The sequence below is a fragment of the Amphiura filiformis genome, chromosome 7 (assembly GCF_039555335.1).
Source record: "Amphiura filiformis chromosome 7, Afil_fr2py, whole genome shotgun sequence".
In the NCBI taxonomy this organism is placed as follows: domain Eukaryota; kingdom Metazoa; phylum Echinodermata; class Ophiuroidea; order Amphilepidida; family Amphiuridae; genus Amphiura; species Amphiura filiformis.
Window position 1 is genome coordinate 52,105,027 of NC_092634.1, and position 26,373 is coordinate 52,131,399.

General features: G+C 35.3%; 1 protein-coding gene and 1 non-coding gene across 2 annotated transcripts in view; both read left to right on the plus strand.

Moving 5' to 3' along the window:
* Positions 1-3,813: 3,813 nt before the first annotated feature.
* Positions 3,814-26,373, plus strand: part of LOC140156398 (uncharacterized) — a 30,755-nt gene continuing 8,195 nt past the window's right edge. The window contains exon 1 of the mRNA XM_072179354.1: positions 3,814-3,988. Coding sequence (XP_072035455.1) covers positions 3,872-3,988 — 117 coding nt within the window. The 5' untranslated portion in view covers positions 3,814-3,871. The remainder of the gene's footprint in view (positions 3,989-26,373) is intronic.
* On the plus strand, positions 20,831-20,904 carry Trnat-agu (transfer RNA threonine (anticodon AGU)). The gene has a single exon. It is a non-coding gene; the product is annotated as a tRNA-Thr (tRNA).

Below are 26,373 nucleotides of genomic sequence, written 5' to 3' on the forward strand. Positions count from 1 at the left end.
TCAGGAAGATGTCGACCGTATTCAGCCAAATTTTATTGAACGATTTTATGGTCAAATTTAATTAGAAAATCACGTGAGATTTTATTTCACCATCATCCAGTGAAATCACTATATTTTTTAAGAGTGCAGAAAAATGTAGATCGTTAACAATCTTGACAGAGAAAATGCTAAAATATCATTCACAATACAAATATCTTGTAAAGCTATTGAGAAGTGTAATATCATAATTATTTAATTGTTGCATTCCTTAAAAATTTAAATATATAAAAAACTACTTTAACATTGTATGAACAAACGAATTAGATGTGTATTTATATCTAATCAAATAGCATATTCACAAGAACACATATGTAGTACACAACTGCATAGCTAAATATGCCAAACAGATTAAATACCATTAGCAAGTTGGCAGCCCTTTACTTCTCTCTAGCTTCACACTAAACTTATCATTAACGATAAGTTTATTATTAAATTGACATATGCAGTATGCATTTTGTTAATTTAAAGGGCATTTCGTGATCCACAGCATCAATCCCCACTTTTTTGGAAAAAAAAGTTGAGACTTTTATACCACTGGAATCCTCTGGCTACATAATGTAAACATTTCTTGCTGATTAATTCGTTTAGCAAATATATTGTGAAATATTTGAATTACGTTCTGGTTCACCATTTTCTATGGAGCAATATAATACACATAATCATGGATAACTCACAAACCCAAAATCGGAATCAACTGAAATTATGGGGACAAGCTTTTTTCGTGGATATCTACTGAAAAATGTCATGAAAAGAAGATGTTAGGATAACGAAATCCTCCTTTAAAATGCAAATACGTATTATACAGGGTGTCCCTGAAAGAACTGTATCGCCGGGAAGTGAATTTTTTGGGTATTTTACACCTACACAAAACATAAATAAATAACCGATGTGGTTGAAAAACATATCATCTATCACATTGAAATTAAAAGAATTTTGCGAAACTACATTATTTTCAATCCGTTCCACGGAGTCAGATATCTGTCAATAGCAATAGTTGCCTCATGCGCTGATGATGCGCAGTGATTAGCACTCCGAATACAGATCATCCATTGATATTTGAACACCCAAATAGTTAAGTTTCCGACGACACAGTTCTTTCAGGGACACTCTGTTTATTAGTTTAACCCATCTCTACAGGTTGCCGCTGTATTCAGGTAGAGTTTCTGTCTCATTACCTCGACGAGACGTGCTAGATGCAATTAGCAATAGTGCGAGGTTCCCATCACTAATGTCAACTTGACTTGAAAAGTAAGAACTTTGGTTCTCTGGCACCGAAAATTGTCGACAATAGAATATAGTGTCACATGTTTTTAGTGGCCTTATAAATCTTGAAACATTTTGATCTTTTGGCACCATGCAGTAATAAATATAATACATAAACAATGGAAATCTTGGTCATGGTATTTCACTTGAAGCGATTTTAAGCAATGTGAAGTATAATTATGTCTGTCAGTATTAATACTTCTGGATAGATTGTGAGCCCCTGACATATATTTGGTAATTATTTGAGTGGACTTGGAGACATCGTTATCTATTATGGACATTCTTCCAAAATCATTTATTTTATTTTATGATATTGCATTTTTTTAATAGCAATTTTATGGTTTTAATATTTAAATGCAATTATGAAATCCTCTTGAAATGACTATAGAAAGTATACGTTTATGATTATGGTGTTAACCTACAAATAAGGTGCATCTTATGTGCAATTTAATATTTCAGACTTGTCCATATTCACGGGAAACTAGTGGGTTCCGATCATTTGATCATAGAGCCTGTATATTGTGAATCTAGAAGTTTCTTGAATTGATTTTTTGACCCATTAATTTATTTCCACTAATAGGGAAACTAAAGCTCGCAAGACAATTTAGTTACATGATATGTTGACGTTCGACAACAAATTGAAAGAATCCAGCTGGGAAATAAACATTTAACTGCAAACTAATGATTCCTATTACGTGTACCATATGTCTGCCATGTCTTAAAACAGTCTAGTCTTTCGAATTGGCATAATACTAGATGATAAATAACGTTTCATTGTTTCATTTTGCATATCCTATAGTCAACTTTGAACAATGTATCTGAATTCTAGTAGATATCGACTGTGTTCGGTCACATCATATTAATTAGCGATTTTATGGTCATATTCAATTAGAAAATCACGTGAGATTTTATTTTACCATCATCCAGTGAAATCGCTATATTTTTTTAAGAGTGCACAAAAATGTAGATGGTTAACAATCTTGACAGAGAAAATACAAAAATATTATTCAATATAAGAATAGCTTTGTTTATAAAGATTTTGAGTGTAATATGGTAATTATTTAATTGTTGCATTCCTTAAAAATATAAATAAAAACTACTTTTACATTGTATGAACAAACGAATTAAATTAGATGTGTGTTTACATCTAATCGTATAGCATATTCACAAGGGCACATATGTAGCACACAACTGCGTAAGCTAAATATGCAAAACAGATTAAATACCATTAGGCATATATTTAGCCATTTGTCAGCATTTTACTTCTCTCTAGCTCCAGGCTCTAGCTTCACACTAAACTTATCATTAACGTTAAGTTTATTATTTATTGATATATACGGAATGTATACTGCAAACATTGTAAAAATTATTTAATTAAAATGCAAATACGCCTTATATAACAGCTTAACCCATATCTACAGGTTGCCGTTGTATTCAGGCTGAGTGTCTGTCTCATTACCTCGACGAGATGTGGTAGGTGCAACTAACAATAGTGCATTCATTCCCAATAGTACGAGGTTCCCATCACTTATGTCAACTTGAAAAGTAACAACTAGGAAGAAAAAGTGGTTCTCTGGGACTCAAAATGGTCTACAATAGAATATAGTGCCACATATGTCTTTAGTGGCAAGATGTTAACACATTATTTTTTTAATCCTTAACAACCGTATTTTAAAATGTGTTTTGTGCATGTGAAAGTACATTGAATCAAAAATCAGATCTTTTGTCACAAGTATAATGCATAAACAATGGACATCTTGATCATGGTTTTTCACTTGAAGCGATTAAGTGATGTGAAGGATAATTGTGTCTGTCAGTATTAATAATGTAATATGTCACATACATCGACGTGAGTTTAAAACCAATATCGATTTACAAGACTAATAGAAAAACTAACCAGGCAAATTGCACTTGTGTAGTGACGATCTGGCATGTCAACAACACTAAGCCACATCAACATGTTAATTCATAAAGCGACAACCTTAATACCTTCTTTGACCTGTTGCTGCTTTTCGGTCTTACTGGAGATTTGACTTTATTAACCTTTTGTATATATATAATTTCACGGAAATCACCTTTAATCATCGTGTTTTGTTGTTGTTGACGGAATCTCTATATGCAATGGGCGGAATCAACAAGTATGATTTATAACAAGTCGGTTACTGGATACCATGCGTTAATTGAATCTCAAAATGTATGTAAATGGGACGGGAAAAGAGAAGACTTGATCCACGTGTAATATGCACGTGGAAGGAAGCAACAAGTGATTTAGAGGTCTTTCATCAAGTCTAAAGAACATTTTCTATTTTTGATATCATTAGATAAATTCATAATTACCTTCCTATGAAAAGTACTTTATTTGACACCTTCGCTGGTCAGTCTGTAATAATGCATATGCGCAAGGTGTTTTATACGTGGCAACTTGTTAGAGAAAAAAATGAAATATCTCACTTAGTACATACATAAAGGGAAGAGAAATCCTGTTGATACACAATTTGGGTTGGTGTCCACCTTGGATCAAACATCTTGTAGTGTCCAGTGGATAGACCAACTTAGCAAGACGACGAATATGGCAAGACCTTACAACGGTGCGTTGTTGGTATTAGCTGTGGTGCTGTACGCAGGACTAAACCTTTGCTGTGGTGAAGATGAGCTGCCCCCAATGCCTTTACCATATGAAGAAGAGGTAAGATACGTTACACTCTAAAAAGAATGCATCCAACATTGATTAGACAAGGAATCACTATACCTACTGTACTGTTCATTCTCATGGTTAAATGTGGTGCTATTACTCGTACTCTTTACTCATATTTGCTTTAAATTTGATATATAACGATATAGTAGTTTCCTTTTTAAATAACATTGACTAATTTTAGACCGTAAATATCATTATCATCTTTATATTTTAGAGCAAATTTGGTTACTTTAAAAAATATATTCTACGGTATTCTACGCAAACTTTTCCATCAAGCAAATACGTGTCGCCAACTTCGTCATTACCATGTGGGATATTTAGTGCAAACATTTGGCTGGAAAAGTGGGCGATAAATCACTGCTTTATGTCACTCCTTGTTTGAATTGTATGGAATGGCAGGAACCATATTAATCTAGCTTTTCCATTTAACTTACATACCGCGGTGTACTTTTTAACATCAATACGTTGCTCTTAAGGAAATGAGTCAAGGAAGCATATAATCGCATTTACATTTACATAGCTCTAGCAGTTCTTGAGTAATAATATATTAAAACGAAAGTTTTCGTCATTTTCCAGCCCTCACAAAAAAATATCATGCACATGGGGCGAAAATGAAACTCCTTTATAGAACCAATACAATTCCTCTTGTATGTCAGCTTCATTTGTCTATATATTTGAATGGAAACACCTTAAGGTCACGATCGCTTAATAAAGTGAATATTTTCTAATCAAAGTTGAGTAAACGCACCACTTCATTGTTAATGGTGACCCTAGTATATATAATTTTTTTAAATCACAAGATTGCATAATCTTGATAATGTCACAGGGGCAGATATAATGTGATAAAACATTACTAAATTTAAAAAAAAATAGTATTCGTTAACAGCGGATACATTTAGAGCAACCTGCATTTTATATGGGTAAGTACACAAATATATCTTACTAAGTTTCTCTTCAGCAAAATATTGCAAGAATCAGTTTTCCAAAACTAGCCCTCCAGTTAAGACAGTTCACCGAGAACATACAGTTCTGTTCAGATATCAATATCACAGAGTGCAAAGCAAAATATTTTCGTAGGTATTCATTTTTTACCGATATAACCTATGTTTAATATCCACGGTCACTTATGTGAATGTCAGCTTATCATTTTAAAATATCTTTGACTTTTAAAAAATAACGATCGAAATGTAATTATTTTTCCTTCAGTTTTTATTAGTCCTGACAATGAATTTAAGCTCAATATTGCGTGGCATTTGATGACAAGACAAGCATGAACAATATCTAAACACAACTAATAATGTTCATATGAAATATCTAAAAGTGGTCACGTATTGTTATTATATGTCTTATAATATGATGTAATTGTGTTGCACTAATACTGGTGTGTTTTTATTAGTTTTGTCACAATTATTTAGAATTTTTGAGAACTGTTTCAGCTTATTGTTTATTGCTAGGTTATAAGGACGTAATATTTCAAAAAGGTAACCAATTGTGTTGTTTAATTACGTAATAATTAACCATGGCAATGACGAAGAACATTATTAACATTGGACGTCAAACATCCGGTGCTTTTTGATCTCGTCAATAATTTACATTGTTTGGTTTGGAAATCAATTAAAAAGGAAGAGCATGGGAAATGATAAATGCAAGTCTTTCTGAAAGGTAGCAACCATTATTGACTATTGATCATTATTGTTTAATGTGCATAACGATTTTTATTGTGTTTGTCATGAATGTGTTTGTGTATCAACAAGCACTATAGATAATGTTACCAAGATGATATCCAAATCATATTTCATTAATTTTATTAGCCAAAAGAATTTTAACCAGACTTCTATGTTTGTAGTGCGCTTTAAATATTCGATAACAATGGTACAATTTTCCATTTTCAAACAAAATAAATCGGAATTTTAATCTTAATAATCTGCATCATAATGGAATCTACAATGAGAAAAAACTCGGGTTCAAGTATATTTACTTAATTGTCCATTTAGCGATTTGCTCATCTTGATGATCGTAAAAATGATCAAAACTCAGATTTTGGCACCTTTGTTAGTGTCATAGATTGGCTAACATAGCCTGCTTGTGGTTAAGCTGAAAGCCATATATTAAAGACAAAATAAGACATTATACGACTTTAAGCAATTTCAAACCCAATGTCAGTTTTCCGCTTCCCGGATCACCATGCACTAACAATTTGTTGCTTATTGACAACGTTTCACACCACTTCCTGATTCAGCATGATATAAAAATAGAACACGCACTGTCGTTTTACCACTTCCCGGATCACCATAGCTCTAACAATTAAATACACGATGCCCTTATAATATTTCCCGGATCACCATTGCTCTAACAATTGAAAACACAATGTCGTTTTACCAATGACCGGCTCACCATAACTCTACCAATTAAATACACATTGTCGTTTTACCACTTCACGGGTTAACACTGCTCTATCAATTAAATGTACAATGTCGTTTTACCACTTCCCATATCACCACTGCTCTAACAATTAAATACAAAATGTCGCTTTAACACTTCCCGATTTAGCACTGCTCAAACAATTACAAACATAATGTCACTTTACCACCTACTGGGACACCATTACACTAACAATTGAAAACACAATGTCGTTTTGCCACTTCCGGGATTACCATTGCTCTTACAATTAAATACACAATGTGGTTTTAACACTTCCCGGATCACTATACTCTATTATATCTCGATTCAAAAATTCCTACTTTCTACAAATTTTAAGTTTATAACAAAGAGTACAGACAAAGGTATCAGTAAGGACATCAGTCAAGAGCTTAGGTAAGAAAATAAGAAACTACGTGACCAAAACCACAAACCAATCATAACGCTCATAACTTGAACCGACCGAATGTCGTTTTAGCATTTAGCAACTGCTCTAACAATGAAATATACAATGTCGTTTTGCCACTTCCCGGATTGACATGCCCTAAAAATTGCAAACACAAATGGTTTCACCAAAACCACTTCCCGACTCACCATTGCTCCAACAATTGAAAAAAAAAACCAATCATCATTGATCATCATTGATCACCATTGCTCCGTAACTCCACTGCACTCTAGTTTTGCTACTTCCCGCACCACCATTTCTCTAATAATTGAAAGCACAATGTCGGTTTACCACTTGCCGAATCACCACTGCTCTAACAATTAAATATACAATGTCGTTTTGCCACTTCCCTGAAAATTGCAAACGCAATATTGTTTTACAAAAACCACTTTCCGACTCATCATTGCTCTAACAATTGACAAAACAATCATCATTGATCACCATTATTCCATTGCTCCATTGCTCTCTAGTTTTTGTACTTCCCGGATCATCATGGTCTAACAATTGACAATACAATGTCGTTTTATTATTGCTTGCTCGTCAACAAAACACTTTTTAGTTTTTAAGTCACTGTGATGATGATGATGATTACGACGATGACGATATAATAATAATAATAATAATAATAATAATAATAATAATAATAATAATAATAATAATAATAATAATAATAATAATAATTATGAAAACATTAATATAAAAACACAACGCTAATGCTGCTGGTGCTGCTAGTGCTAATGCAAAGTAAAAGCAAAAACAAGGTAGGAAAAGAAACCCACTTAGAAAGAAAGGAAAATAGATAAAGACACTGACTTGCCACATGCCTATAGGGCCAATGATACATAAGTGGCAAGAGGGAGAGGAAAAGTAATGAAACACGCCATGATAACGCCAGATGCCACGGTCAGGACTTACAAAATTAGTGCTACATCATTTGTATATTTTTTTTAATTTCAAGAGATAATGCTTCCTGCCAAAAACGTAACAATATTGGGATTTTCTTGTTATTGCTATTTCAATTTTGGAAAATGATGATGGAATTTTATATTTAGCTCTCCCACGCATGCTTTGACCAGGAAATGCATTTTATCAAATCATCTCGGATTAAATTTTAGAGTTTTGTAAAATAAAAAAAATATTTAGCTCTGCATTTGCTAATCTTTAATAATTTGATAATTTAAGGTGGGTCAGCAGAGTGGAGCATGATATAGTGATGTTTGTACTCACATATTGAGAACAATAAGCTGACACACAAGAGGAATAGTATAAAGTAGAGCCTAAGGTTTGATATGAATGGTGTCATTTCCGCAACCACTGTTTTGTTCATTCAATCTACAATCTCAATTAAACATATCTCCGGTCTAATGAGGTCATGACACTAATAACAAGGTTGTCTAATGCCAACATCTTAAAGTTGATGCGTTATTATGTTTTGATGAATCCAAGTGTGTGAAAATATTGGATCCAAAACATGATAATGATAAAAATTGGATGCTTTATACGCCCGGTATTTTTGGTCTCGCCATGAGTTTTAAAATATTGGACTCGACTAAGACTCGTCCAATATTTTTAAACTCATAGCTCGGCCAATAAATATGGGCTCAAATGAGTTGATAAAGAGCGTAATAATTCGTTATGATAAAAGGGTAACATGCTAAATTGAAAGAGAATTGGGAAAAATATTGTGCCACAACTGAAGTAGGTCGTTTTTGTACTTTTACTAATCTACTTTTTATAATTAGTAACCATGGTAAAGGCGCCCTGTGGCTGAAATAAAGTAACGATTACAAGGTTTCAAACATTGACCAGGTTATGAAACTATTATACTCTTGATACATACAGACCTTACACAATATTTAGTAACAGTATGCCACAGCCTGCTTTTATTATTGTAAAAACGGTTTAAACTCTTATAAAAAAAAACCAATGGCTCCGAGGTTGTTTGCCACGTGATCATTCATAGTCAAATTTACAATCTATTTGGTACTAAAGTTCACACAAAAATGACAACATCATCAAAGCCATGTTTGGTGTAAAAACATAACATAACTAACAGTTGCTGAATATATTCTTAATTAAATCATTAATAAAGGCGATAAGTGAATAAGACTTGTCGGAGGTATACTTGTCTTTAAGATAAACGTAATTCTCGAACAGAATTCCAGTTTGATAATGTCGGTAATATCCTTGCCGATTAAAACACTCACATATGCTGCACATGGTCTTCTTATGTAAAAGCAAAACAAGCTAGGAAAAGAAATCCACTTAGAATGTAAATAGATAGAGACACTGACTTGTCACATGCCTATAGGGCCAATGATACATTAAGTGGCAAGAGGGAGAGGAAAAGTAATGAAACACGCAATGATAACGGCAGATGCCACGGTCAAGGCTTACGAAATTAGTGCTACATCCTTTTTATTTTATTTCAAGAGATAAGTCTTCCTGCCAAAAACGTCACAATATTGCGATTTTCATGTTATTGCAATACATGTATTTCAATTTTGGAAAATGATGATGTCATGATGAATTTTATATTTAGCTCTCCCTTGCATGCTTTGACCAGCAAATGTATTTGATCAAATCATCGGATTAAATTTTAGAGTTTTGTAAAATATAGGGAGCGGTAGAATGTCCTGTAAAGTTCACGCCCAGACGACAAGTCCATTACATGAGTTGCCACACATGATGTTGTGTCTATTTACTACGAGGGTCGAAGAATTTGCCTACTCCCACAATGCATTGTGATAACGTTTACAAATGTTTTTCGCCCGGGGGGGGGGGGTACTCAGTACAAATGGCCATACGGGGACGTGCCGCAAACATGGGTCGCATTTTCGGCCGCTTGGTATATCAATGACCCCTTATTTTTTCCGTTTTTGTGGTATACGGATGGGTAGTAAGTTGAAATTGGTATTGAAATGGGGTCTAAATCAGATTTTGGTATATCAATGGGTCGAAAATCTTTAAACTCACTTGCATGAATTTCACGAAAATAAATTGTCTGATCGTGTCCAAATAAGGTACATCGCTATCCAAATAAGGCAAATCAGAACCATAAATTCAGAGCTGGGCAAATCAATTGATAGTCCGATTAGCAAACGTTGAGTTGTCATTGCAAACAGACGGCGACACTCTTCCGGTGTAATATATGCGAGCCCAGCACTACTTGTTTACTCCGGCCAATTTTGATAAATCGAAGTTGCAACAGCAATTTTTTCATCGCTGTTTTTTAAGTAAGTTTTGCCTCTCGGAACTCGGGATCGCAAAATTTGAGTAAATTAAGTGCCGATTTTTAAATGCATCGAATCATATAAATAGGTTTTATCAACAATCGGGTAAGTTTTTAGTGTAAAGTTGAGTTTTATTTTTGGTGCCGAATTCAGCTGACATGACACGCGACAGCACTGCCAAAAGTGTCAAGATCACACACGATCGATATGCATGGGTCAAATTGATGTTGTTTTGGTTCGATAAATTCAATGTTAATTGCAATTGCATTGAACAGATTACAGAAATGCATGAATATTAAATTCGTTTAAAATTTCAAGAAATCATGAGTGGTACGAAAAAAGGTACCGTACAAAAAAATATAAATAAAAAACTCATGTTGATGTTCAAAATTTCTATTATTTTTTTTTTTTTTTTTTTTTCACCATGCAGGGTATGATGGGGGGGGGGGGGGGGCACTGGCTGCACCACTGTTTTCGTGGTTTTTGTATGTTGTTAAATAAAATTTAAAATAAGTAAGTGCATGAATCATCTTTCCCTACACAATACTTGTTACAAACTAGGCTAGATTATTGGCCCTACAAGACAAACAAATATAAATGAAGGAAACTGAGAAAACAAAACAACAATAAATATATTTTGGATTTGTATTCATTACAAAATAAGGGTGGTGCAACAATTATGTGTGCCCTGGGGTTGTGAATTCTCAAAATGTCCGCCAAAATTGCCCCCCCCTTTGGCCTGCCAAAAAATCTTTGCCCCCCCCCCCACTATAATTCACCACCCCGGCCCTGGGGCTACACATAATTATTGCATCACCCCTAACACCGGGCCCTAACAAACAAAATAATAATAATTAATAAATGATAGACCCTTGATATATCTATACTAATAAAATAATGAGCTCTGTGTGTCTGTCCGGCAATGCGTTTCGCCGCGCTTTGACGCATCGCTCCAATATTTCAGACATGGATGGGTACCGGGCGGGCGCTATTTATCGGGTATTTTTGAAGGTCATCGGAGGTCAAGGTCAAAGGTCATGAATTTCAAACTTTGTCCGATCGGGCCCAAACTTGGTAGGTGGAATCCTTGATACGAGAGGAATGTATGCCCAAAATAAAATCAAGGTCAACCAAGGTCAAAGGTCATTACGGAGGGGTCAAATTTCAAACTTTGTCCGATCGGGCTCAAACTTAGTGGGTCGAATCCTTTGTATGAGGGGTGCATGAAAAACATTATATGGAGGTCATCCGAGGTTAAAGGTCAAAGGTCATGGATTTCAAACTTTGTCCTATCGGGCTCAAACTTGGTGGGTGGAATCCTTCGTACGAGGGGAGCATGAAAAAAAAATACATTGAGGTCATCCGAGGTCAAAGGTCATCTGAGGTCAAAATTTCAAACTTCGCTCAATTTGGCTAAAAGTATTCTCCATGTCACGGGAGCATGAACAAAATCAAACCGAGGTCACCCAAGGTCAAAGGTTGTATGGGGTCAAATGTTAGAGTATGCCCAATTGGGCTTAAACATGGTACAAAGAATCATTGATATGTCGGAAACATGTCATAAAGTCCAAAAGGGTAATCAGGGGTCAAGCAGTATCTCTATCATGCAGCTGGTGCCCTAATACTACTAAAATAATAGCCGTTGTCTGTGTGTGTGTCTGTCCGGCTATGCGTTCCGCCGCGTTCCGATATTTCACACATAGATGGGTATCGGGCGTGCGCTGTTTACCGGGTAGTTTCGAAGGTCATCGGAGGTCAAGGTCAAAGGTCAAAATTTCAAACTTTGTCCTATCATCGGGCTCAAACTTGGTGGGTGGAATCCTTGATACGAGGGGAATATATGCGCAAAACAAAATTGAGGTCAAAGGTCATATGGGGGCTAAATTTAAACTTTGCCTTATTGGGCTTAAACTTGATAGGCGGAATCCTTCGTATGAGCGGAGCATGAAAAAAATTACACCGAGGTCAAAGGTCATCTGGGGTCAAACCGTATGGCTATCATGCCAGTGCTCTCACAGTATCAGGGCTCTCAAAGCTGCAGGTGCACTAGTAGAATTAAAAAATACAAAATACAGTAAACAAGAAATAAAAAATATGAAAATTTGTTACGGTATTCTAAACGTATAGTGGTATATGGATGGGTCAGTATATGGGGTTGGTATATCAATGGGTGGTATTTTTGTCTTTTCAACTGGTATAGTCATGGGTGTCTATTCTATGTTGGTATATGCATCGGTAGTAAAAATCAGGTTTGAAGTGGTATAGCCATGGGTCCTACTTCAAAATCTTCGGAGGCACACCCCTACCCAAAAAAATTTGAGTACCCCGGGGTTTTCGCCCATATTGTAACGAGTAATCAAAGGTTCGCTACATTAGAAAGTGTTTAATATGTTGGAAGTGCCAAGCTTAACGTACACCAGTTAATGACGTAATAGTTGCACAAAAAATGATAGTAATCTAGGTGGGAGGCACGGGTGTACTGTTAATCAAATTTGAAATAAATGTCTGTCATTCTAGCATCATCGAGAGTACACTTCTTTTTTTAAAAACCAAAGAATCACATAATAAGAAATGTTTAGGGGAGCATATTTTTGATAATCCTCAAAAATATGTTATTTTTCTTTCTTTCGTATACCATTATACCTGTTGAATGGCATTTCGTATTGTCATTAGCTCAAAATAAATGAAAACAATATTAAAGATAAGAACTTTGCTCTTTTTGAATTTACGTCCATATTTTTTCTCAATTTATTTATTTTCTTTTGTTTTAAAATTTTGTCCTAGAGTATCCTGTCTACATGGTCTATAGTAACTTATTTAAAATTGACTGCCTGTTTCTGACCTTAGTGACCGTCAAACATCTTCTGTGTATTTTGGTTTCTATGTCAATTGAAACCTTATTATATTTTGCGTCTTATATGAATTCTGATATGATAAGGTAAGAAAGACGATCCTTAAATAAAAGACTTTAAGTTTATGTGGCAAAGCGAAGTAATATAATATGTAAAGACCTATGACATAACTAGGTTATCCTTAAAGCCAACCCTTCAGTACAATAAGGGGCAATCGCGGTATTGTATATAAGGAAGGTAATGGATTTGGCTCATACGTATGTTTGGTTCACCACCTTAAGCAAGTGTTACACGGAGACGTCTGGCCAGAACTTTTGCAAAGTGATCCACAGACATCCCTACGATACACCACCTAAGGGATAAAACACTTCCATTTGCTTCAGTTGTCAGCCATGGTATAATGCAGCCTTTTCCTAATTCCTTTTTTCGACAGCGTATCCACACCTTTATACCTATTTTTCTTCCGTCTTTTCAGTAAATCCTTGTAACCTTTAACCTACTAGCTACTAACTTCAGATTACTCCTAGCTCCTGTCGTACTTGGACCCTAAAATAATTAACCTTATTATAAGTGAATCTGATGCAAATTCGATGAGGAGGACGCCCTCTTTGTTTTGATGTTTTTTTAAACATAATTCTGATCTCTATATAATTGTAATGTACTTTAATGAACTAACCTATTCTTCAAAAATCAAGGCTTTAGGTACTTGTCCATTATGTTTAGTCGGTTCATAGCAGCCCATTATGTTTAATCGGTACACGGCTGTGCCATCCCCGTGGACGAAAGAGATAACAGACCATGCTCCAAACAGTCAAAGTCGCAGAATCACCCGATAATGAGGGCCAATTGTTCCATGAAATGCGATGGAATGATGGCATGATGGAACAATCGGCCCTCATGAACATTGTAGAATTCACAGCATACAAAACACAGGTACTTTGTGACTGGTTGCGAATGGTCTGTAGTAGTCTGTGGCCTTTTCAATTCCATTTCCTCACATGTATTTCCCTTGATTCGCATCCCAACTTGCTCTTGCTCAATCCCTGTCTTCCACCACATTTGTCCACCCTCGTTGCTTTGCATCTAACATTAAGCTGACACACAAGAGGAATGGTATAAAGTAGCGCCCATACGAGGCTTGATATAAATTGTGTCATTTTCGCAACCACTGTTTTGTTCATTTAATCTGCAATCTAAATCAAACATATCTCAGGTCTAAAATTTAAACGATGTAATGAGACTAAAAATAAGCTTTTCTGATGCAACATCTTATTGTTGATCATGTTGATGCATATTGATGGGACGAGGCATACAAATGCTGCACCCACCGTTAAGGACCATTACACGTATTTAGGAGCTCGTACCTCGTTACATTTAATCATTTCATCGCTGCGTCAACCCATTGTTATATTATGTCTTCCTTGCACACGCTCTTGATTCCATTTCCTTACAATTATTTCTCTTCTTTCTCATTTATGAACATCCCAATGTGCACTTGTTTCAATCCTTGTCTTCCTCCATGTTTGTCTTAGCAGCTTCGTTACTTTGTCTCTAACTCAATCCGTCGTTCTACATTTGCTACGTTTTAGGAAGACTCGGTAATTAAATTTGCCAATTCACATTATTTTAGGGCTGCGCTTGGTGTCGTAATGTCTCTCTCTCCATCTCCCTCTCTCTCTCTCTCTCTCTCCTATATCCTCAACTCTCTTCACTATTACTCTTTCCAGCTGTCTTTCTTTCTTTATCTCTCTCGCGCTCTCGCTCTCTCCCTCCTTCCCTCTCTGTCTCTATCGCTTTCAACCCTATTTTACGTGCAGAGTACAACAAAAAAGTCCGTCACACTCATAGACATTAAATATTTGTATACTATATACTTCTGTATCATTTTGGAACAAGTTATCTCATGTTAATGGTGTATAAAGTCGGTCAGTGTCAACATTAAATTTACACATAACAATAAACTGCCTACATAGCATAGAAATAGCAAGGTAATGGTTACATCCTTGGGACTTTATACAAACTATTGCTATTAGAAGTAGGAATTTGATTTCACCAGGGCTTAAAAATATGTCAAGGGATCAATTTTCTGATCATCAGTATATCGTCAATATGTGTCAAACTTATAAGCACTATTACTATTAAATTTGATTTCACCTGGGTTTGAAAACAATGTCACGGGATCAATTTTTGATCAACAATACCGTATATACCGTGATAATCCTCAAATATATGATATATATTTGTCTTTCTTTTGTATACCATTATATCTGTTTAATGGCATTTAGTATTGTCATTAGCTCAAAATAAATGCAAACAATATTAAAAATATTTTTCTCAATTTATTTATTTTCTTTTGTTTTAAAATTTTGTCCTAGAGTATCCTGTCTACATGGTCTATAGTAACTTATTTAAAATTGACTGCCTGTTTCTGACCTTTGTGACCGTCAAACATTATCTGTGTACTTTGGTTTCAATGTCAATTGAAACCTTATTATATTTTGCGTTTTATATGAATTATGATGTGATAAGATATGAAAGACTTTAAGTTTACTTGGCAAAGCGACGTAATATAATATGTAAAGACCTTTGACATAACTAGGTTATCCTTAAAGCTAACCCTTCAGTACAATAAGGGGCAATCGCGGTATTGTATGTAAGGAAGGTAATAGATTTGGCTCGTACGTATGTTTGGTTCACCACATTAAGCAAATGTTGCACGGAGACGTCTAGCCAGAGCTTTTGCAAAGTGATCTACAGACATCCCTACGATACAACACCTAAGGGGTAAAACACTCCCATTTGCTTCAGTTGTCAGCCATGGTATAATGCAGCATTTTCTTAATTCCTTTTTTCGACAGCGTATCCTCACCCTAATACCTATTTTTCTTCCGTCTTTTCAGTAAATCCCTGTAACCTTTAACCTACTAGATACTAACTTCAGATTACTCCTAGCTCCTGTCCTACTTTGGACCCTAAATAATTAACCTTATTATAAGTGAATCTGATGGAAACTTGATGAGGAGGACGCCCTCTTTTTTTTTATTTTTTTTTTAAACATAATTCTGATCTCTATTCAATTAGGCTTTAGGTACTTGTCCATTATGTTTAGTCGGTTCATAGCAGCCCATTATGTTTAATCGGTTCACGGCTGTGTCATCCCCGTGACAGTCAAAGTCTGTCCAAACAGTCAAAGTCTTTCGCGTAAACGCGAAGACACTCAAAGATCTATCGCGTATACTCGAAGGCACGCAACACTCGCTTGCGTAATTGTTAGACATAGTATGGTGAAATAATCGGTCCGCATGAACATTATAGAATTTACAGCATACAAAACGCAGTGACTTTGGGACTGGTTGCGAATGGTCTGTAGTAGTCTGTGGCCTTTTTAATTCCATTTCCTCACATGTATTTCCCTTGATTCGCATCCCAACTTGCTCTTGCTTCAATCCCTGTCTTCCACCACGTTTGTCCACCCTCGTTGCTTTGTATCTAACTCAATTCGTAGTTCTGCATTTGCTACTCTTTAGATCTAGTGATGCTTGCACTCACATATTGAGAACAATAACCTAACACACCAGAGGAATATGGTATAAAGTAGCGCCCATACAAGGCTTGATATAAGGGGTGTCATTTCAGCAACCACTGTTTTGTTCATTCAATCTACAATCTAAATTTAACATCTCAGGTCTAAAATTTAAATGATGTAATGAGACTAAAAATAAGCTTTCCTGATGCCAACATCTTATTGTTGATGGGGACGAGACTTACAAACTGGGCACCCACCTTTAAGGACCATTACACGTATTTAGGAGCTCGTAACTCGTTACATTTAATCATTTCATCGCTGTGTCAACCCATTGTTATATTATGTCTTCCTTGCGCACGCTCTTGATTCCATTGCCTTACAATTATTTCTCTTCTTTCTCGTTTATGAACATCCCAATGTGCACTTGTTTCAATCCTTGTCTTGCTCCATGTTTGTCTAGGCAGCTTCGTTACTTCTCTAACTCAATCCGTCGTTCTACATTTGCTACGTTTTAGGAAGACTCGGTAATTAAATTTGCCAATTCACATTATTTTAGGGCTGCGCTTGGTGTCGTAATGTCTCACTCCCTCTCTCTCCTCTATTTTCAACTCTCTTCACTTTTTCTCTCCTACTCTCTTTGTCTCGCTCTCCCCCTTCTTCCCTCTCTCCCTCTCTATCGCTTTCAATCCTATTTTACGTGCAGAGTACAACAGAAAAAGTCCATCACACTCATAGACATTAAATATTTGTATACTATATACTTCTGTGTCATTTTGGAGCAAGTAAACTGCTTCTCATGTTAATGGTGTATAAAGTCGGTCAGTGTCTACGTTAAATTCACACACAACAATAGACTGCCTACATAGCATCGAAATAACAAAGTAATGGGTACATCCCTGGGACTTTATACAAACTATTGCTAAGTAGAAATTTGATTCCACCAGGGCTTGAAAATATGTCAAGGTATCAGTATATCGCCAATATGTGTCTACGTAGTTTTAACATAAATGTATTTAGTGATATACGTTTGTAGTGTTTGAGGCAGTCGACATTTGATAGCTAGGGCAGTGTTATGCGGGATTTACATCTGTAATAAAATTTTCATTTGTACATGTCAAAACAACAATACCGGTATTGATCATATCGTATATTTTGTTGATAGATTATTGATGTTAACACGATTATGCCACACAAATGTCTCAAAGCTCGCAAAGGAGTGTAAAGGTGTGGGGTGCGTATGTAGGTGGGTTTTATGTATCAAAATAAGCAGATGTTCACAGATAAGTTGATAGATTAAAGATCATTTATAACCCATCACTCCGTAAACTTGTTCCGAATGCGGCATTTTATTATTTTTAGCCTTACATTGAAGGCCATCACCCAAACATTGTATAACAAAGTTTGAATTGAATTTTGAACTCCAATTCCTTACGATTACTTCTCTCACTTATGAACATCCCAATGTGCACTAACTTGCTTCAGTTTTTCTCTTCCTTCTTTTTTTTTGTCTCTATCTCAGTCCGTCGTTCTACATTTGCTAGGTTTTAGATATACTCGATAATTTATTTTACCGATTAACATTATTTCTGCGCTGCTCTTCTTGTCATCTGCACTTTCTTTCTCCTTTTGTTTTTGTCTCGTTTTCCCCCCTCACCTTCATCAACCTTACCTGCAGAAGTACAATGAAATGTTAAATATTAAGACATTCAATATTTGTGTACTATAAGTCGGTCAGTATCAACGATGAATTCGCACGGAACAATTAACTGCCTTCATAGCATAAAAGTAAATTTAAGATAATGGTTACAAACCTGGGACTTACAAACCTGGGACTTTATATACATTTATAAGCACTATTACTATTAAATTTGATTTCACTCGGGTTTGAAAATAATGTCACGGGATCAATTTTTTGATCATCAATATATCGTCAGCCTGCTACGATAATTAATCATTTGTTTTGTAATTTTGAGAACAAAATATATACAATATATGGTGCAAGCATGGCTTTAAAAGTATTTATTCAAAAATTATTGCACAAGAACAAATAATAATGATTACATAAATGTATTACTGATATCAGCGTGTTATAAAATAATTGGCGCAGTCGACATTTGATAGGTAGGACAGTGTTATGCAGGATTGCATCTGTAATAAAATATTTATTAGAAAACGTCAAAACAAACCTATGATACAGATATCGATCATATCGTATATTTTGTTGATCGAGTATTGATGTTGAAACGGTTGGGTCAAGCAATATGATCTCTCGCAGCTTGCAAAGGAGGGTGAATGTGGGGCGTTCGTAGCCATCCCTAACCGAGGACACACACATGAAAAAACACCGTTGGTATGTGGACTCACAGGAACTGCGGAAGTCCCTGGTTGTCAGGACGTGCCCGGTTAGCACAAATTACATGTTTAAAAAACATGTGAGTCCGCAGAACTTTACCTGATTAGGACGTTACCGGGGTGGATAGTGATTTCTCAAGTGTGGCCAGGTTGGATAGTAAAAAAAATGTGTGTGTCACCGGCTCTATGGTGTTTTTTAGATGTGTATGTGTACCCGGTTGCCGGTATTTACAAGTAGGGGATGTGGTTTTATGGATACGTTATATGTGTTTATACGGGGCGAATGTACACAGATGAGTTAATAAAGAGTGTAATAATTCGTTATGATAAAGGGGTAACATACTAAATTGAAAGAGATTGAAACAATTATGTGCCACTACGGAAGTAAGTCGGATTTTTCACTTCGACGTATGACATTTCCATGATTTCAAACACTGTACAGATTATGAAACTATTTTACCATTGGTACTTACATACCTTACATTATTTAATAACAGTATGCCACAGTCTCTTTTTATTATTTTAAAACGGTTAAAACGCTTTTGAAAACCCAATGGCTCCCGGGTTGTTTGCCAAGTGATCATTCATAATCAAATTTACAATCTATTTAGTGATAAAGTTCGCATGCTTATTGATATTATGAAATATGTTCTAAAGTCATTCTCCTCGTCGCTTCATATGTGCCTTTTGTCGTGCCTCCTCGTTTGCTGTTTTTGGCTCATGGGAAGCGGCGTGGATTATGACTTTTTTTTTCTTTTTGTTTATATTGTTCTGTTTAAAATTTTGTTTATTATTTAAAAAGAAACAAAAATGTATTTGTTAGGTCCTTAAATTTTCTTTTGTAGTTTAAGATATTTTAATCTGTTTCTGGTTGTGTAAAGCGCCTAGAGGCATTTGCATTAGGCGCTATATTAAATCTGTCTTTATTATTATTATTATTACATAGAAATGAAATGACAACAATATCAAAGTCAGTTAGTTATTCTTAATTGAATCATTAATGACGGTTTTCTCAAAAGGTGATAAGTAAATACTTAAAATGTTAAGACTTGTCGGAGATATACTTGTCTTTAAGGTAAACGTAATTCTCGAACAGTTTGATAAGGTCGGTAATATCCTTGCCGATTAAAACACTCACATATGCTGCACATGGTCTTTTTATGTAAAAGCAAAACAAGCTAGGAAAAGAAATCCACTTAGAATGTAAATAGATAGAGACACTGACTTGTCACATGCCTATAGGGCCAATGATACATTAAGTGGCAAGAGGGAGAGGAAAAGTAATGAAACACGCCATGATAACGGCAGATCCAACGGTCAGTGCTTACGAAATTAGAGCTACATCATTTTTCTAAATAGTTATCAAATCTTCGCTACATTAGAAAGTGTTTAATATGTTGGAAGTGCCAAGATTAACGTAAACCAGTCAATGACGTAATAGTTGCACTCTATCATGTCATAAACATAATATAACTAACAGTTACTTATTCTTAATTGAATCATTAATGACGGTTTTCTCAAAAGGTGATAAGTGAATACTTAAAATGTTAAGACTTGTCGGAGATATACTTGTCTTTAAGGTAAACGTAATTCTCGAACAGTTTGATAATGTCGGTAATATCCTTGCCGATTAAAACACTCACATATGCTGCACATGGTCTTCTTATGTAAAAGCAAAACAAGCTAGGAAAAGAAATCCACTTAGAATGTAAATAGATAGAGACACTGACTTGTCACATGCCTATAGAGCCAATGAAACATTAAGTGGCAAGAGGGAGAGAAAAAGTAATGAAACACGCCATGATAACGGCAGATGCCATGGTCAGGGCTTACGAAATTAGAGCAACGTCATTTTTCTATTATTTTTATTTCAAGAGATACATGCTTTCCGTATCCAAGAGTCTAACTATGAAAATTATTATACTTAGTTCTATGGGTTAATAGTGGCAAGAGGTAGTTCTCGAACCTAATTCCTATAGATTTATATCTTCCGCTCTTCTCCAACGTGCCTCTTTAGCTCAGTTGGTTAGAGCGTCGTGCTAGTAATACGAAGGTCGCCGGTTCGAATCCGGCCGGATGCACCGTTTTATTTCCAACGTTTATGTGCACTGGCCTACTCTGGGGAAAGATTAAAATAAGAGTCGAACTAGTTATCAAATCTTCGCTACATTAGAAAGTGTTTGATATGCTGGAAGTGCCCAGATTAATGTAAACCAGTCAATGACGTAATAGTTGCACAACAAAATTATAGTAATCTAGGTGGGAGGCACGGGTGTACTGTTAATCAAATTTGAAATAAATATCTGTCATTTTTTTAAAAGAGTCACATAATAAGAAATGTGACCCGCTACAACAAAATGAGCGTAAAATCTCAAGTTGGTAGTTTTGAGACATCCTGACTTTCCCGAAGGACATATGATTTCCATGGTTTCAGGGGGCATATTTTTGATAATCTTCAAATATATGTTATTTTTCTTTCTTTTGTATACCATTATACCTGTTGAATGGCATTTCGCTCAAAATAAATGCAAACAATATTAAAGATAAGAACTTTGCTAGCTCTTTTTGAATTTACGTCCATGTTTTTTCTCAATTTATTTACTTTCTTTTGTTTTCAAATTTTGTCCTAGAGTATCCTGTCTACATGGTCTATAGTAACTTATTTAAAATTGACTGCCTGTTTCTGACCTTAGTGACCGTCAAACATCTTCTGTGTATTTTGGTTTCTATGTCAATTGAAACCTTATTATATTTTGCGTCTTATATGAATTCTGATATGATAAGGTAGGAAAGACGATCCTTAAATAAAAGACTTTAAGTTATGTGGCAAAGCGAAGTAATATAATATGTAAAGACCTATGACATAACTAGGTTATCCTTAAAGCTAACCCTTCAGTACAATAAGGGGCAATCGCGGTATTGTATGTAAGGAAGGTAATGGATTTGGCTCATACGTATGTTTGGTTCACCACCTTAAGCAAATGTTACACGGAGACGTCTGGCCAGAACTTTTGCAAAGTGATCCACAGACATCCCTAGGATACACCACCTAAGGGGTAAAACACTTCCATTTGCTTCAGTTGTCAGCCATGGTATAATGCAGCCTTTTCCTAATTCCTTTTCGACAGCGTATCCACACCTTAATACCTATTTTTCTTCCGTCTTTTCAGTAAATCCTTGTAACCTTTAACCTACTAGCTACTAACTTCAGATTACTCTTAGCTCCTGTCGTACTTGGACCCTAAAATAATTAACCTTATTATACGTGAATCTGATGCAAATTCGATGAGGAGGACGTCCTCTTTGTTTGATGTTTTTTTAAACATAATTCTGATCTAATTGTAATGTACTTTAATGAACTAACCTATTCTTCAAAAATCAAGGCTTTAGGTACTTGTCCATTATGTTTAGTCGGTTCATAGCAGCCCATTATGTTTAATCGGTAGACGGCTGTGCCATCCCCGTGGACGAAAGAGATAACAGACCAACTCCAAACAGTCAAAGTCTCAGAATCACCCGATAATGAGGGCCAAATGTTCCTTGAAATGCGATGGAATGATGGCATGATGGAACAATCGACCCTCATGTACATTATAGAATTCACAGCATACAAAACACAGGTACTTTGTGACTGGTTGCGATTGGTCTGTAGTACTAGTAGTCTGTGGCCTTTTTAATTCCATTTCCTCACATGTATTTCCCTTGATTCGCATCCCAACTTGCTCTTGCTTCATTCCCTGTCTTCCACCACGTTTTTCCACCCTCGTTGCTTTGTATCTAACTCATTTCGTAGTTCTGCATTTGCTACTTTTTAGATCTATTGATGCTTGCACTCACATATTGAGAACAATAAACTGACACACAAGTGGAATGGTATAAAGTAGCGCCCATACAAGGCTTGATATAAGGGGTGTCATTTCAGCAACCACTGTTTTGTTCATTAAATCTGCAATCTAAATTAAACATATCTCAGGTCTAAAATATAAATGATGTAATGAGACTAAAAATAAGCTTTTCTGATACCAACATCTTTTTGTTAATCATGTTGATGCATATTGATGGGACGAGACCATTACACGTATTTAGGAGCTTTGAACATATCCATTACCTTTAATCATTTCATCGCTGCGTCAACCCATTGTTATATCATGTCTTCCTCGCGCACGCTCTTGATTCCATTTACTTACAAACATTTCTCATCCCAATGTGCATTTGTTTCAATCCTTGTCTTCCTCCATGTTTGTCTTAGCAGCTTCGTTACTTTGTCTCTAACTCAATCCGTCGTTCTACATTTGCTACGTTTTAGGAAGACTCGGTAATTTAATTTGCCAATCCACATTATTTTAGGGCTGCGCTTGGTGTCGTAATGTCTCTCTCGCCATCTCCCTCTCTCTCTCCTATATCCTCAACTCTCTTCACTATTTCTCTTTCTTTCTTTGTCTCTCTCGCGCTCTCGCTCTCTCCCTCCTTCCCTCTCTGTCTCTATCGCTTTCAACCCTATTTTACGTGCAGAGTACAACAAAAACGTCCGTCACACTCATAGACATTAAATATTTGTATACTATATATTTCTGTGTCATTTTGGAGCAAGTAAACTGCTTCTCATGTTAATGGTGTATAACGTCGGTCAGTGTCAACGTTAAATTCACACACAACAATGAACTGCCTACATAGCATAGAAATAGCAAGGTAATGGGTACATCCCTGGGACTTTATACAAACTATTGCTTAGTAGAAATTTGATTCCACCAGGGCTTGAAAATATGTCAAGGTATCAGTATATCGCCAATATGTGTCTACGTAGTTTTAACATAAATGTATTAATGATATATGCTCGTAATGGTTGACGCAGTCGGCATTTGATAGCTAGGGCAGTGTTATGCGGGATTTACATCTGTAATAAAACTTTTCATTTGTGAATATCAAAACAATAATACCCGTATTGATCATATCGTATATTTTGTTGATAGATTATTGATGTTAACACGATTATGCCACACGAATAGTCTGTCTCAAAGCTTGCAAAGGAGTGTGAAGGTGCGGGGTGCGTATGTAGGTGGGTTATATGTCAAAATAAGCCAATGTTCAGAGATGAGTTGATAGATTAAAGAGCATTAATAACCCATCACTCTGTAAACTTAAAGGTGGTTGTTCCGAATGCGGTATTTTTTTTTTTTTTATTATTTCTGATTTATGAACATCCTAATGTGCGCTTGCTTCAGTTTTTCTCTTCTTTCTTTCTTTTCATCTTTGCGTTATTTTGTCTCTATCTCAGGCCATCGTTCTACATTTGCTACGTTTTAGATATGCTTCATAATTGAATTTACATATTTACATTATTTCTGCGCTGCTCTTCTTGTCATCTGCACTTTCTTTCTCCTTTTGTTTTTTGTCTCTTTTTCCCCTCACCTTCATCAACCTTGCCTGCAGAAGTACAATGAAATACTTAATATTAAGACATTCAATATTTGTATACTATACTTTTGTATTGAAGCAAAGATCCACTTTTCACGTTTTAGTTAATAAAGTCGGTCAGTATCAACATTGAATTCGCACGGAAAAATAAACTGCCTGCATAGCATAAAAGTAAATTTAAGATAATGGTTACAAACCTGGGACTTGCAAACCTGGGACTTTATATACATTTATAAGCACTATTACTATTAAATTTAATTTCACCCGGGTTTAAAAACAATGTCACGGGATCAATATTCTGATCAACAATATCGCCAGCCTGCTACGGAAATTGCCTAAGTCATTTTTGTTTTGTAATTCTGAAAACAAAATACAATATATGGTGCGAGGATGCATGTAAAATATCTATTCATCAATCTTTGCAGAAGACCAAATAATAATGATACAAATTAAAGGAAATAATCCAAAATAATGAGGGTGCTTGTTTGTGTTAAGTTATATGTGTTTTCATAAGGGCGAGTGTACACAGATGAATTGATAATTGATGAGTGTAATAATTTGTTACAATAAAAGGATTACATACTAATTTGAAATAGAATATTGGAAACAATACTGTGCCATTTTACAACAAAACTGAAGCAAGTCGGGTTTTTTTTCACTTCGACGTATGAAATTTCTATGATTAGTAAAGGCGCCTTGTGGCTGGAATAAAGTAACGATTACAAAGATTTCAAACACTGTACAGATTATGAAACTATTATACCCTAGGTACTTAGAGACTTTGCAAATTATTTAATAACATTATGCCACAGTCTGGTTTTAGTGTTGTAAAAACGGTTAAAACTCTTTTGAAAACCCAATGGCTTCCTGGTCGTTTGCAACGTGATCATTCATAATCAAATTTACAATCTATTTAGTGCTAAAGTTCACACAAAAATGACAACAAAACCAAAGCCATGTTTGGTGTGAAAACAACATAGCATAACTAACAGTTGTTGAATTATTCTTAATTGAATCATTAATGACGGTTTTCTCAAAAGGTGATAGGTGAATATTTATATTGTTTAGACTTGTCGGAGATCTGGTTGTCTTTAAGTTAAACGTAATTCGCGAACAGTTTGATAAGGTCGGCAATATCCTTGCCGATTAAAACACTCACATATGCTGTACATGGTCTTCTTATGTAAAAGCAAAACAAGCTAGGAAAAGAAATCCACTTAGAATGTAAATAGATAGAGACACTGACTTGTCACATGCCTATAGGGCCAATGATACATTAAGTGGCAAGAGGGAGAGGAAAAGTAATGAAACACGCCATGATAACGACATATTCAACGGTCAGGGCTTACGAAATTAGAGCTACATCATTTTTCTAAATAGTTATCAAATCTTCGCTACATTAGAAAGTGTTTAATATGTTGGAAGTGCCAAGATTAACGTAAACCAGTCAATGACGTAATAGTTGCACAACAAAATGATAGTAATCTAGGTGGGTGGCACGGGTGTACTGTTAATCAAATTTGAAATAAATATCTGTCATTCTAGCATCATCGAGAGTACACTTCTTTTTAAAAACCAAAGAGTCACATAATAAGAAATGTGACCCGCTACAACAAAATGAGCGTAAAATCTCAAGTTGGTAGTTTTGAGACATCCTGACTTACCCGAAGGACATATGATTTCCATGGTTTCAGGGGGCATATTTTTGATAATCTTCAAATATATGTTATTTTTCTTTCTTTTGTATACCATTATACCTGTTGAATGGCATTTCGTATTGTCATTAGCTCAAAATAAATGCAAATAATATTAAAGATAAAAACTTTGCTCTTTTTGAATTTACGTCCATGTTTTTTCTCAATTTATTTATTTTCTTTTGTTTTAAAATTTTGTCCTAGAGTATCCTGTCTACATGGTCTATAGTTACTTATTTAAAATTGACTGCCTGTTTCTGACCTTAGTGACCGTCAAACACCTTCTGTGTATTTTGGTTTCTATGTCAATTGAAACCTTATTATATTTTGCGTCTTATATGAATTCTGATATGATAAGGTAGGAAAGACGATCCTTAAATAAAAGACTTTAAGTTTATGTGGCAAAGCGAAGTAATATAATATGTAAAGACCTATGACATA